General features: G+C 45.1%; 1 protein-coding gene across 5 annotated transcripts in view; it reads left to right on the forward strand.

Moving 5' to 3' along the window:
• Positions 1–6,919: 6,919 nt before the first annotated feature.
• Positions 6,920–15,553, forward strand: part of CSRNP2 (cysteine and serine rich nuclear protein 2) — a 17,472-nt gene continuing 8,838 nt past the window's right edge. Inside the window, exons 1-3 of one of the 5 annotated variants that reach the window (XM_040488118.1) lie at positions 6,920–7,211; positions 11,153–12,284; positions 14,005–14,264. In XM_040488118.1, coding sequence (XP_040344052.1) covers positions 12,134–12,284; positions 14,005–14,264 — 411 coding nt within the window. In that variant the 5' untranslated portion in view covers positions 6,920–7,211; positions 11,153–12,133. Of the gene's footprint in view, positions 7,321–8,301; positions 12,285–14,004; positions 14,265–15,553 lie in introns of those variants that run through there. The other 4 variants (XM_040488119.1, XM_040488121.1, XM_040488120.1 and 1 more) reach the window with 4 other exon arrangements.

Below are 15,553 nucleotides of genomic sequence, written 5' to 3' on the forward strand. Positions count from 1 at the left end.
TATGGTCTGATTTCTTTTGGTTTTAAACAAATTGAAAGCTTTGAAACTGGAAAATGAGGTCAAGTGACTTTTTAAAACTGGCCTGTGCAACAACTTGACATTGGACCAAAATATTTTTTTAGTGGAATTACCAGATGTCCCTGTTTCAGGGGGACATTTCTGGTTGTGTTATGTTCCTGGGACTGTTCTTTATTTCAGAGAAGTCCATTCCCTCCTCAGCAGGCTGCTAGTATTTTTGTTTTTTGGTTGTTTTCTGTTCTTTTTGAGAGAGAGAGAGAGAGTGTGTGTGTGTGGGAGAGGGGCAGAGAGAGGAAGAGAGAATCCCAAGCAGGATCCACACTGTGTGTGTGTGTGTGTGTGTGTGTGTGTGTGTGTGTGTGTGTGAGAGAGAGAGAGAGAGAGAGAGAGGGAGTGAGTGGGAGAGGGGCAGAGAGAGGAAGAGAGAATCCCAAGCAGGATCCACACTGTCAGCACAGAGCCCAACGTGGGACTCGAACCCATGAACCCTGAGATCATGACCTGAGCTGAAAGGAATCAAGAGTCAGATGCTCAACTGACTGAGCCACCCAGGCACCCCGGTTGGTGGTGGTGGTGTGTTTTATTCTGTCTGAATATTAGGCTGGAGACTTGGACTAGATGACCTTGAAAGGTCCCTTCTAAATCTGTGAATCTTCTTTACTGCAAATGATATATAGGATTCTTTTAATGTATTTACTACAAATTACAGTTACTGATTTACTTAGCGTTAGAGGTTTTTAGAGTAGTCTTCATATTTATTATAGAAATGAAATTTTTTTTTAAGAAATGGGTTTATATAGGTTTGCAATCAGAGATCCTTGAATTAACCAGAAAATTGCTTAGGCTTTCTTTAGCTCCAAAAAGTATTTATAGTGCCAATACTATATCATTGGTAAGACATGGTATAGTGCTAGGATGTTGTGATTATTCAACTTGCTTTTACGAATCACATCTGTTTACTATTGATCCTTTCAATTAAATGAAAAATCTAAACTAGCTTTTATTATGAAAATAATACACAAAATGATAAATTCAAACAATAAAGAGGCATATAACTTTTTCTGCTTACCTCCTAGTCCTACTCTAAGGAGGTAATCCTTACAAAAAGTACTCCCCAGTCCTCCCTCCCTTTCTCCCTCTCATTCTCTCTCCCCCACTCCCCACACAAATACACACATGGGCTCATGTTACACTAATGGTATGCAATTTGCTTTTTGTGTTTAACATATCTTGAACATCTTTCTATCATTAGAATTTATAATTCTGCATCATTCTGTTTTAAAAATAGCCATTCCCTGTGGATGTTGTTTAGGTTAAGTCCATTTGCACATGCATCTTCATAAGTTTTCTGCATGCACCTCTATGATATATTCCCAGAAGTAAAATTTACTGGATTTTATCTTTTGAATAATGTGACAGTTAATACATGAACTGCAGTAGATGGTTTAATGTTTTTATTAAAGTGAGGGTATTTGAGGAGAATGGTTAGAATTTAGGCCCTCCTGAGAAGTGGAGTAGCATCCTATTTGATTTAGCATTGTGTGAACTGTTCCCTTGATGTGTAATAGGTTCTGTCTACAAGGATCAGCTGTATAAAGACTTGACAGTTAACAGGGAGTTGTTGGGAGATAAAAGGCGGGGGGCGGGGGGAGCCATTGCCCTTCTCCAAGGATTAAGGACTAGTCACTACATAAATACAGCTACTAAATAAGATTGCCCAATATTATGGCCTAATAAGAATGTTTACATAAATTATTAATTCAGGAAGCTATTTAAATGGGGAGGGGAAATGGAGATGGTCCTAATATCTGGAAAGAGATTACACTACAACCAACACAAGACAACCAGAGTCAGAGACGTGAGAAAGTGAGGTCCACACAAGGGGGCAGACATTCTGATGCCTGGACATCAGGCACAGGTAGGCACTGGGTATGTTGTGAAAGGTAGAGCGTAATCTCACCACTGGGTCAAATGAGCATGGGGAAGTTTGGTGAGTAAAGAAGGCTTGGCAAAATAGAACTAGTCATTTCTTGTATTTTCCTGTTTTAATATACTTGTTTAATGTTTGTTTATTTTGAGAGAGAGCGCACATAAGCAGGGGACGGGCAGAGAGAGGGAGTGAGAATCCCAAGCAGGCTCTGCGCTGTCAGCTCAGAGCACAATGTGGGGCTTGGTCTCATGAACCGTGAGATCTTGCAGACACTTAACTGTACAGAGCAACCCCGTTGTTTTGAATTTATGCCTAATGGAGGAGTGTTCTGAAAACCGTTTGTATCCCCAAATATTTATTCTCAGCAGGTCTTTTGTGTAGCGTTGCTGCAGAGATTTGGGCTGTCTTGTAAACTACTGTGAAGTGAATGAAGGTTCGGCATTGGGTTTTGAAAGTAATACAAATTTGGGGTGCAAATATTTGAACTCAAGACTGAGCTTACCCCTCTTCACTGTAGCTTTTTTTTCTTTTGTCCATTACCTAACAATTTCAGATAGCATGATTAGAGAGCTGAAGTTGACCTGTTTTATTATCTTACCGAATTGTTCGACTTCCTTGATCATGGGTGGTTCCTCTACAGGAATTTGATCTGTTGTGTGGCCTCTATTGGTCTGTTATGAGAACTCCAATCTCAACAGAAATGGCACAAATGCCCCACCTAGCTGCATCATTTGTATACTAATTCACACAGTACCTTCCATCATTCTTCTATTTCTCCTAAAAATGACCTCTTTTCTCAGTTGCACTCTTCCTAAAGCTAGAATATTTATTTTTAGTTTGCGATTCAGTTTGTTTTGTTATACAAGCTCCAAGGCTTAAATGGGGAAGAATTTACTATCACTGCAAAATGGAATGAACTGGAGAAAAAATGCCCTATGTGACATAAGATTAATGCCATAAGCGTCTGTTTCTTTCTGTACCATTAATATTTTATTTCTTTTATTGCTTCATTTAATGACCTTGTATTTTACTTTGACCTTAAACATCCATCTATTTCCACTTCTTCCTCTTTTTCTTCATCTTTCCTTTTCATTTCTAGATCTCCTCTGTGTTGTTCCTTATGTGCAGGGGTCTACTGAACAAATTGCACCTAAGTCTAGCATTTACATTCTCAAAATCAGAGGTTTAAAGTTCTATCGGAATTAAATTTTTCAGTTGGATTAATGTGAATTAGAAGGAAACTTGCTATTTAATTTCTTTTAACGTTTATTTATTTTTGAGAGATACAGAGTGCAAGCGGGAGAGGGGCAGAGAGAGAGGGAGACCCAGAATCCGAAGCAGGCTCCAGGCTCCACTCTGTCCACACAGAGTCTGACGCAGGGCTCGAACTCACGAACCATGAGATCATGACCTGGCTGAAGTTGGATGGAAACCTGCTATTTAAAAAATACTGTTGTATTTATCTTATTGCACTGTTTTGTACTGTAGGGGTCTTGAAGGGCATGAGTTATAACCAGTTATCTCTCATGGAATCTATATTTTCATATATTTGCATAAGATGAGGTAAACCTTCCTCATTTTAATCGCTACAGATTCCTGTTTTCTTCGTGAATTCTAATGTCTGATTTTTCATTTATGTTTCCCTACACATCTTTATAACTTTGCTCAGGCTTTCATTCACTTCCTTTAGGTTTGTTAAGCTTGCCCTCTCTAAACTCACTCCTGCACTCTACCCCCTGATTGTTTGCTTTTTTAAAGAGGATGTGTGTTGTGCACGTATACAGATCATTTTGTGTGTGTCCATTTTGAAATCTTCCTGAATCATACAGCTTTTTTGTTGTTTTATTGTTTTATTTTTTATTTTTTTTTTAACGTTTTTATTTATTTTTGAGACAGAGAGAGACAGCATGAACAGGGTAACAGGGTAGGGTCAGCGGGAGGGAGACCCAGAATCTGAAACAGGCTCCAGGCTCTGAGCTGTCAGCACAGAGCCTGACGCGGGGCTCGAACTCATGGACCACGAGATCATGACCTGAGCCGAAGTCGGCCGCTTAACCGACTGAGCCACCCAGGCGCCCCGTTGTTTTATTGTTTTAAATTGCCATGGCACTTTCCCCCAGATTTGTGCATACTGATCTCTTTTTGTTATTATACTGGTTACTTAGTATTTACTTACTGTACTGATCTCTTTGTACAATTAGTCACAAAGAGGTACCTGCCTTTCTAGATCTGGATTATAATTAAATGTAAATTAGTAAAGTAATGTTAACTTTAGGGCTAAATCTACAGGTTAACTCTTTTTCTCTAAGAAGCTTAGCACTTAGTATCCTCAGACCTATTAATTTTCAACCCACCTGGAGAATGTATTTTTCTTTTGGTGGTAAAGAATAGTTGATACAACGTATACTTTGGTGTCAGATAAGGCTGTTCAAATCTTAGGTCTTGCTTTTCCTGGATGTGACCTTGAACAAAATACTCTCTTAAACCTCCACTTTCTCATCTTAAAAAGGATATAATACTTAATTCATAGGATTGTTGGGAGATTAAAAAAGGATAAGGAGTATAAAAGTTTTACTTTGTATCTAGTACACATTTCCAATTTCTCAATAAACTCAGGATACTACTGATTACAAGATCACCTCTACATGTAGACATAACGGGCAAGACAGATAGGTAAACACTGCCCAGGACGGCCAGTCTGACCTTTGGTTTTTATCTGCAGCTGCTGTTGCTGATTGTATATCTTCCTGTTTTGCTTTGACCTTTTTGCCCCCCAAACGAACCACCCATTTGTGATTTGTGCCTTCTGAGCTGCTTCATACGTATGTTGCAGTGTGGTTTGGAACAAAGCAGTAACGCTTAGAATTAGACACTGAATGCTATTGGCATTTCTTTTCACTTTTCTTTGTAGTTTCTATTCTGCATTTGAGCTTCCTGGTCACCATTTGCCCTCCATAGGCCCTGCTTAGGTGGGAGCAAGAATTGCAATTCTGGGTGAACTGGCACCATTGTAGCAACTTCTCTAGCGATTCTATCGAGACAATGAAATGTGATAAATAAGTGACTCTATGATAACTTATCATAGAGTTGTGATGTTTGTAACAGGTTCAGATGATCTTCTGACTGACATAGAGCTTATTGCCAAGTTGAATTCTGCTATCTTTTTAAAGGCTGTGCTAACTTTGGCTTGGCTGACTCCTGATTTGGTATCATAAATCTACAAATCATGGGCATTGAGGCTGATGGTACCCTGATGAATTTCCATGATTCAAACTGTGGATGGTTAGGCATATGAGACACTTTTTTAGCCTATCCAACATGGCCTTATGGCTGTTATTTTGTAACTTTGCATTCACTGACTCTACAGAGTGGTCTGGGGCTTTCTCCTGCTACCTGTGTGTCCAGGAAAGACAGAATCATGAACATGTACGTAGCACTGACTGCATTGTAAACATTCATACTATATTAACTATTTAATCTCCACAAAACCCTCTAAGATACATACTGTTCGCCCCATTTTGCAGATACAGAAGCTAAGGCAAGAGCAGTTACTGTACCTTGCCAAGGGTCATACCACTACTGAGTGGAGGAGTTGGGCTTGTATCTAGGCAGCCTGGTTCTAGATCACATGTTATATCATACCTAAATTTCAGCAGATAGGGAGCCGATCAGTGCATGGTACACTAAAGACTGCTTTTTTGTGATCTGCCCTTTCATCTTGCACTGTTGTTTCCTAGCCTCATGGAGCCTCTGATGTCACCAAGGTGAGAGGACTGGAATTTTTGGCATTTTGTCCAAACCAGCCAACTTCTCAGTTCTAAGACTGAGATGGCTTGGTGACCATCTGGCTCCATAGTTCTTGGTTGCAGTGAAGACTGCACTAGGCTATGGAACCAGTCTCACCTGAGTTTAAATCCTGCCGTAAATATCCAATAAATATGCAGTAAATATCTAGTGAGTTCCTAAATGTCAACTACCAGGCTTTGTACTGAGTGCTCAGGATACAGTAAACAAAGCAATTCCTTGCTCTCATGGAATTTAGTCAAGTGAGAGAAGGACTGAAACATACACATCAGGAGGTGAATGCTAAGAAGAAATACAAGTCAAGGGGATAGAGGCTAAGCATTTTTTTCTTAATGGTTAGGCAAAGTCTGATATGGGGACATTTGCGCAAATATTAAGTGGAGGAATATGTATGTGGCTTGCTAGCGAACATGTTTTAAGGAAAGGGCCCTGAGCTGAGAGCATGATTGTTCAAGGAACTGCAAGGATAGGAGGGGAAACGTAGAAGGAAACAAGATGACAGGATGGAGGAGAGGTTGGTAGGAAGAGAGGATGTTATCTATACCTTGTACGGCCTTAGAAGTCAAAGAGACATACATAACGTCTATTCTGAGTGAGATCGGAAACCAGAGTGTCCGTGGCAAATGACATATAACTTGACTTCTGGGTTTTCGTTTTCCCCATCTTAAAAATGAATTGCAAAGTTGTGAAGATCAGAGACCATGTAGGAATACTTTTGACATAAAACACTTAAACCAACCAGTCAATACGTATTGCAGTACTCAGTACATTGCATTTTCTTCTCTATACCTTGGGTAGGCTGCAGCATGTCATGCTGCTTAAGACTAAGCTCCCATGAGTGCGCATAAGGGGGATTATGTCCTTCAGGCATAGGAGAGTGGTCCTGGAGAAAGAAAAAGCGGAGCTTTAGATGGAGATTCGTTTAGTCATTGAATATCTGTAGCTGAGGTTGTCCCTCTTCCTGTTTAAAAGGCTGCAGCGGCGCCCAACTCGCTCTCCCAGGGTCCACTGCAGCAGAGACACCGCCTCCAAAGCCTGTTTGCCGGCGACTTTCGGCTCTGTGCCTGTCGCCGCCTTCAACTCCCGGCATGCCGCGGGCGTGGGGCCGACACGTAGACTCCATTTCCCAGCATGCCCCGGGGCTCGGTCAGGACGTGCCGGCGCCTATAAGAGCCAGAGCGCTGCGGCCGGAGCCTATTGTTAGCCGGAGCCGGGGCGGTTCTGGGCGTCTGCTACCGGGGGCGCCTGAGTTTGCTGGAGCCGCCCGCCCTCCGCCGCCTGCCGGCCGACCTGCCCACCCGCCCTCCCTCCCAGCCCTGCCGCCCTGGGAACTCCCCGACCGTCGCCGCGGGCCCGGGACTCGCTATCTCCTCTCTCCTTCCCACCCGGGCTAGGGCGGCGGCGGCGGCAGCGGGGGCGGCAGAGACCATCACGGGAGGAGGCAGCTGCGGCGGGGCCGGTAATGGGCCTGGGGGTGCGGGGCGGAGGGTGCCGCCTCGTCCTTTCTCGGGATCGGCCCTCGGGCGGCTGTGGAGGAGTGGTCAACCCAGAGCTGCGCGGATGGAGGGGTCAGAAATGAGGGAGGCTCGGACGGGAGCGGTCGGGGGGCGGGGAGCCAGGGCGCCGCTGGGAAGGGAAAGAGTCGGGAGAGGCGTGGGAGCTAGGGGCACGGAGGACGCGGGCCCGAACTGCGGGGGCAGCTCGGGGGAGACCGATGGGCGGCTTGGAAGCTGGCAGGATTGCGGATGAGGGTTGAGTTCGGAATGGAGTGGAGATGATGCAGGATGGAGGGAAGTGAAGGAAGGGGAGGGCGAATAGAGGAAAATGTGGGAGGAGTGGTTGGGAATTTGTGAGTAGCAGGCAGGAAGGGATGAGGAAGGCTGGGCAGGGGCTGCAGACGATTGGAATGAGCGGGAAGGTTAGCAGGAATCAGAGAAATGGGTTGGGAGCTGAAGGGTTCAGCAGGGGTGTCCATTAAAGGGAACTGATGCCTTGACATGCCCTTTCGGCTCAGGTTCCTGATGGCTCCCATTTTTCTGGCGTTGTGGGGGGAAACGAAAGCATCACTTGCCCTGGTTGCTAGCTCGATCGTTTTTTCACAGGCCCAAACACGCAGCTGACTGCCATCCATCCCTTTTAGTGCCATGGTCTTGATTTATTTATTTATTTATTTTTTTTTTTGGAAGGGGTTAGAGTGGCAGCGTGACACGCAAACCGTTCTTCAATATGAAATGTTGGAAGTTATCCCCGAGAGACACAGTGTCCTCTTGTCCTGCAGTTTTCAGTTTAAGGGAAACCCATAGTTGATTCACATTTTCCTTTTCTTCGCTGACTTTACATCTTGCTAATTTCCAAAGCCGGGAGGATGTTGGTGTGTGCCAGAGTTATCAATGACTGGATATCCTTGAGGGTTAGTGGTTCCTGCAGCATCACCTTCCTCATCTCCCACAAAGATCTTGTGTCCTCCGTACGATGGTAGTTTAGACATGGGAAGCCAAATTCTAACCTTGTGTCAGTGAATGGGGGGGGGAGGGAGGGTTGGAGGGACGCTTCCTTAAAATACCTAGTTTAAACAGTATGTTTGCACTTAAGCACTTTATATGTTCATAATCCTGGTAATCACAAGGACACATGGATCCAAGGAATTGATAGTATTTGAGAATCAGCTGCAATATCTTGTAAAAGGAGAAACAGGGTCGGTCGTCTTATTCAGGTTTATCCTAACAATTAGCAGCAAGCCTTCCTTCCTCTAACCCAGCTATGGAAGATAACCCTGACGATCTTACCAGAGATTTTTGTCTCTTGACCTTTAGTAGAAGGTTGGGTTCCAGTGGAGTGGGGAGGCTTTCTCCCATGAGATATGCCTTGTCTCGTCATTTTATACTCATTTAAGAGAGAGGCCTTTGTTACCTAAACTTGGCGAATACACTCTGAACCCACAAAATTATTTCTGGACAGTCCCTCTTTTGCTAGTCTCACATAAGCTGTTTTGGTTTTGGGGGGAGTGATAGGAATCCTACAGACGTGAAAAGGCTTAGATCTAGTACTAAAATGCACATATGCTGTAGATCTTTATTTGGTGCTCGCCTAATATCTTCTATATACTCTGGATATGAGTTATTTCATATACCTTTGAGAAATACTCAGACACACTTGAGAAAAGACCATAAGGCAGAAGTATGTAGCCAGAAAGTATCAGCTGACCTTTCATTTCACTGTCATTAAAAAGCTTTTATAGAGGTTTGCATTGTTTTCTCCAAAAGCATTTGTTGTTTGAGTTGGTCATTTTCACAGTTAACTGTCAGTTATGACCTGCATTTCCAGTCTCACCTTCATTATTTCTGTCTGGGTTTAAGTGCTTGGAGTGTAACTTACAAGTGTTTCTCTTATACACAGGCATTGATCCTTTGCCAATGAATGGTTGAGAGAGGTGGGCATGACTGATTTCTAATTGTGGTTTGAAAAGAGGTTGATTTGATGAACTGGAAAGTGTGGAACCTATTCTAGTTGCTTCTGTTGCAACGAAAGGTCTCTTCAGGCCACTGTGGGAAGTGGATGGGAGGTTTGTTCTTGATGCCCAGTGAGTATCTTTGCCTGACAAGTTGAGTTCACACCAGAGTTGGGTAAGGAAGGCTGGGTTGAAATTTAAATTTCTATTGGTTGTCAGGACAGAGTTGATGGATTTTGTGTATATATATATGTATATGTATATGTATATGTATATGTATATGTATATGTATATATGTGTGTGTGTGTGTATACAAATACATACATGTATTTGTATATATAAATATATGTATAAAATGGAGTGAAAAAGTGACGCAAACAGATCCTGGGTAGCGTTAGGAGAGCTAAATCAGTACGCACATTATTTACACATAGAGCCATAGGTTCAGATTAGTCTCCGGCGTTTTAAGGAAAATATCTTTCTCCTAGGTTTCACATCCTTTCTTTCTTTTCTTTCCCCCCCTCTTTCTTACCTGCCTCTTACGACTGCCCAGAAGCCACTCTTCTAGAAGTGGAAGTGGGGAAGACCTAGAAAAAGGGGCGAAGGAGAACGGAACAAGTAGCCAGCAGTCCTCGCTGCACCAGAGGAAGTGTTACCCCCGAGGGCAGCTGGGTTAAGACAGCGAGAATTTTAATAATAAAGATGATTTCGGACCAAACCCAAACTCATGCAGGGCATAAAGAGAAATACTCAAAGGGAGCCCACAATACTGGAAGCAAAGGGACACTGGAGGAAAGACCAGGAGCGCACAGTTTGCTTCCGGTCAGAGATCCCCTCGTGTTTCCAGGCTGAGGAAAAGGCCACCTTCCCAGTAGCAACACTAAAGATACCAGTTAAAACTGAAGCTGGACTGAGGCCCTTTCTCAAAAGAGCAGACTTTCAGCTCAGTCTGAGTTTTTACGTGGTTGATAAGATTTTTAAGTGGGGAAGAAAAAACTCGGTTCAGTGGTCAACGGTATTCTTTCTCTCTCTCTTTTTTTTAAACATCACCCACATAAATTCTCAGTCGGAAAGATTACCTCCCAATGTCGAATGCAAGGAAGAAATTTGTTAGTTAATAGGTATCTTTAAACCTAGCTGAAATCGTAGCCCATTAAAGAGTCCCTGGCGCTCTCCGTTCTTAATATGTGCGAGGAACGTGACCTCTGATGGTAAGATCAGTAGCCCGAAGAACAGAATCGATACTTTGGGCTCCTTTTTGAATTTCATTACAATTCTTATCAAGCACTTGGTTATTTTTTTTTTCCTCCTGGCCAAGTGTATTTCAGGAATGTGCTTGTCTAGACCTATGATGGCTGAGGTTTCCTAGGTACATCTTGTGACTTGAATACAGAATTTTGATGAGATCTGCATAGAGAGATCAGGAAATCTCTTCGCTAAAGTACTCATTAGGTCTGGTTGACTAAGTAGAGCTGATCCAGGAGCAGGCAAATTGCTTCCGAGAGACTCAGTCCAGAAAAACAGCTCTGTAGCAGACAGCTTTTGACACCACAGTATATTCTGGGTAGCTGCTCTGCAGTAATGCAGCCCTGTCTTTCTGGGCAGTGTTGTTATTCCTGCTGCATAATTAGCAACTAGTGAGATCATAGTCTGGGGAGATTCTGGCATTACTGAGGCAAAGCAGGGAGGCTTCGTATCGTCACATGTGGCTCTGGCTCTGACAGCATTTCTGTTTCGAGCAGATTCATATTCTTGGGAACTTAGGTCCAAAGATGGAGAAGGAGAGAGATCTGTACCTGGGAAGTGCACTATCCCTCGTGTGGCACGTTGAAAACACTGCCTGCCGTATTGACTTTACCAGAGTCAATTGTCACTTCTCTTGCTATTTGTTTTCCCCTCGCTGGTTTCTTTACAGGGGGCTGAGATTGTAAAGCTAAGTTTTCCTCGCACAGGGGATGATGACAGACCGGCCGAGCCCTATTTTATGGAGCTATATGAGATCGGAAAAGCTTCTGGGTTTCGAAGGCAGTGCAGATTCTAATCTTCAGTCCATTCTTTACAACCACATTTGATCTTTGTAGGAGGCCGGTGAGAATCTTCACCCTTGTGAAGATCTAGGTAAAGTGTTTCCCTGGCTTCTGATATACCGTGAAATTTGGGGCCGAGAGCAGTGTTTCCCAATGTGCGATCCAAGGCTCATGTGCCCCCCGAGATTCTTCCATAATCGGGTGTGTGGAACACTGCACTAGCTGTGGGCTCTCACGCTTCACCGTGCTCGTTGGCATAGTCAAGGCCTTCAAGCCATCCTCTCATAGCGCTTTTCTAAACTGTTTGGACACGGCAGTCCTATTTCCACGTAAGGCTATTAATATCCATGGAACTAGTTTATTTAATGTACGCACTTTGGGAAACGCCAGGCCAAATTTTCCCTAGGAGAAATAATTGGCTCTCGTTTAGGTTTAGGCACAGCCTAATTCTGCCTTTGATCCCCAGTCCCTCCTCCTGGCCCCTTGGGAGAGCTCTCCCGTGTGAGCACAAGAGCAGCTACCGTTATCCCCGGGCTAGTGAAACCCAGAGCCCAGCTGGCGTGGAACCAAAGGCCTTCACTCTGCTGGGAAGGGTGCTGCTGTTACTCATCTCATTATTCTAAGAGTGACTGGGACTGAAGGGAAACATAAGTAGGAGAATGTTGGCCAGAACAGGTAGAGAAATGACCTAGTCGCAAGAGACCAGACATCAGTGCTAGCTCAGGGACTTTCTTTCTTCATTTGGAGAGCCGCGTGTATAGACTTGGGAGGGAGGTCTGTCTCAGGACAGGAGTGCTGATTCCTCTTTTCCCCTGGGCAGAATCCTAATGCGCCCGGCTAACTGGTGGTGAGCAGGGGCTTTGGGGCCAACGCCGTGGGCTCCCCAAGGAAACCCCTTTGAAACCAATGGATGCATTCACGGGCTCGGGTCTCAAGAGGAAGTTTGATGATGTGGATGTGGGCTCATCAGTTTCCAACTCCGATGATGAGATCTCCAGCAGTGACAGTGCTGACAGCTGTGACAGTCTCAATCCTCCTACAACTGCCAGCTTCACGCGTGAGTGAGCCCCTCTACCCCCCACCTGCACCCACAGCCCCCCAAGCACCAGAGCCCTTGCAGTCCTTGCGACTGCTTCTTCTGTCCAGCTTGGGGATTTTCCCTTAACCATAATCTTCCTACTCTTAGCCCAACCTCGCTCTTTGGAGGACTTCACTGCTCTAATATCATAGACTTAGGTCTGACTTCCTCTAGCCAATTTTCCTTATGCCAAGTTTTACAGGTTCCCAGGAACCTATGGGCTGAGTTAAATTGAAGAAGTCCAGGATACCACCCTTGCCCACCCGAGTTCCACACAATTGTAGCACTAGTAGGACATAAATGCTTACTGCCTGGACAACTGGGGAAACTCCAGATTTCTTCTTCTTTTTTTTTTAATTGTTTAAAATGTTTGTTTTTGAGAGAGAGAGAGAGAGACAGACAGAGTGTGAGTGGGGGAGGGGCAGAGAGAGAGGGAGACACAGAATCTGAAACAGGATACAGGCTCTGAGCTGTCAGCACAGAGCCCGATGTGGGACTTGAACCCACGGACCGTGAGATCATGACCTGAGCCGAAATCGGCCGCTTAACTAACTGAGCCACCCAAGCATCCCCACATTTCTTAATTCTTATAGCTCAATTAATTTCTTGGAAAGAACTTCCACATGAGAGCGGGAGAGGGACAGAGGAAGAGGGAGAGAGAGGATCCTAAGCAGGCTCCATGCCTAGTGCAGAGTCCTACGCTGGGCTCGATCTCACAACCATCTGGTCATGACCTGAGCAGAAATCAAGAGTCCAACGCTTAACTGACTGGGCCACTCAGGCGCCCCAGAACTTCTGATTCTGTAGATCAGAGGTTGCCTATGGACCAAATCTGGCCCGCTGCCTGTTTTTGTAAATAAAGTTTTATTGGAATACAGCCACACACGTCGTAATTGATTTCATGCTACAGTGGCAGAGTTGAGTAGTTGCGGCAGAGTTGCAAAGCCTAAAGTATTTACTATCTGGCCCTTTAAAGAAATACAGCATCCTCTGCTATAGGTTATACACACTGTCCAATAGAATTTTCTCTTATGATAGAAACAGTCTAGGGGTACTAGGTGTCTCAGTCAGTTGAGTGTCTGACTCTTGATTTTGGCTCAGGTCATGATCCTGGCATTGTGGGATCCAGCCCCATGTTGGGCTCCATGTTGAGTGTGGAGCCTGCTTGGGATTCTCTCTCTCCCTCTGCCCCTCTCCCCCACTTACACTCTCTCTTTCTTAAAAAAAAAAAAAAAAAAAAAAGTTTTACATCTGCACTGTCCAGTATGATAGCCATCAGCCGTACGTAGCTGTGAGCACTTGAAATGTGATTAGTGTAATTGAAGAGCTGAATTTTAAATTTTATTTTGAGTAACTGAAATTTAAATCGCCACAGGTGGTTACTTGCTGCCATACTGACTGAAGCTATATAGATTGTTACATCCTGAAAAGATGGCCTAGATGTCCTCTTCCCAGCTGATGTCCAAAATTAGATGTTGTGGTCATCTGTGTGGGTAAAGTCAGTCTGGAGGCAGTGGTTCGGACCAGCTGATGTTCAAGGCCCCTCCCAACTGTGCATTTACGATGTGACGATCAGAAGTTTCCCAAGGTTCAGAGAGCACTTTGGACAACAGTGGAGAGCCTAGTTGAATGAGAAAGAACGAGACCGCCAGGCAGGCCGTTCCTGGGTTAGTAACACTGCTCTGTGCTCCCTTCTCAGCCACATCCATCCTCAAGCGGCAGAAGCAGCTGCGGAGGAAGAATGTGCGCTTTGACCAGGTGACCGTTTACTACTTTGCCCGACGCCAAGGCTTCACGAGTGTGCCCAGCCAGGGTGGGAGCTCTCTGGGCATGGCCCAGCGCCATAACTCCGTGCGCAGCTACACGCTCTGTGAGTTTGCTCAGGAGCAGGAGGTGAACCATCGGGAGATTCTTCGTGAACACCTAAAGGAGGAGAAGCTCCATGCCAAGAAGATGAAGGTGCCTAAGGGGTCTGGGATCTGGTATTTAACCGCGTTCCGAGATAAAATGGAAAACCATCTGGGTCTCTGGATTCTTTATTTATTTGTTTTAAATTTGTTGCCCTCGGCACGTAGAAATTCCAGATCTTTTTAACGAGACATCCCAGATTCGGAATCCGATCTCAGTCTGAGACACCATTGTTCTGGTCTCTGGCGGGGAGTCTACACAGGGTAGCGAAATGGCTTCCCTAGAATTCCCTACCCTCAGCAGATTTTTAAAAAGCTTAAAATGTGAATATCTACAAACATTCGAGTCTGCCACCCTTGGAATCTGAGGAAGCACAGTGTTTCAGTTTCTTGTCAAATGATCATCTGTTGTCCCAATGCCCAGAACGGGTTTTAGGTCCTTTACGTTCTCTGATAGGACCCTGCTGTTTCTATAACCCCCGTCACCTCGAGGTGATAGTCTTTTATGTGTAAATGACAGTGTAGCCAAATAGTTCTTTGACTGTGGATGGTCCCGGGCCTGCCGCTGAGGCCGCGCCAGCTCTCGCAGTGTAGGAGAGCAGCGCTGGAAGAAGACCCGTCTCTCGCAGGATGGCTCTTCACAGCTACCCGTTTGCTTTCAGCACTGCCTGGCACTCCACAGCCGTGTTTTCCACCAGGCCGCAAAAAGGTCCCCCCGAGTTCCTAGTTCCAAACTTGGAGAACACTGCTTCTGGCCCGGCCAGGTTTCTTGTGGGCCCAAAGCCTGCTGACCCATATTAAGACAGGTGGCTGCGTTATTTCCAGGGCTGCGGGTGACCCCCTGATGAGCCACACCAGATTGTGGTGTGGTCGGAGAACTGACGGCAGGGGATGTGGACTAATGATATCCCTTTCCCCCTGTGAGAGCCGTGTCTCCTTCCCTCAGTGTACTCCCAAAGCCTTACACCTGTTTTTCTAACTGGAATGACATTGAGGCGTCCCTTTCTTGTGTCTGAGGAATTCTGTCACTGACCCTATCACCTTCCTGCTGCTATAGCAACAGCTGGGGAAATAAACACCGTTCTCATCATTTGCGACGAAGGCTCTCTTCCCTTTCCGTAGAAGAAACCCGTCTCCTAAATCCGGTAGAGGCATAGCCTGTCACAGCAAGATTCCATTCTGTTCTGTGGCCCCCCCCCCCCCCCCAGGCAGGATGTATAGGGACAGAGCTCCGCAAACTCCAGGCTGGCAGAGGATTCCTCCTTATTAGCAGACTTTGCGAACAGCAGCACTAGTGGCAGCTGGTACATCTTTCTGTGTCAAGAGAAAACCCTGCCTTTG

This window comes from Herpailurus yagouaroundi, unplaced genomic scaffold (genome assembly GCF_014898765.1).
Source record: "Herpailurus yagouaroundi ecotype Mexico unplaced genomic scaffold, PumYag 166, whole genome shotgun sequence".
NCBI lineage: Eukaryota > Metazoa > Chordata > Mammalia > Carnivora > Felidae > Herpailurus > Herpailurus yagouaroundi.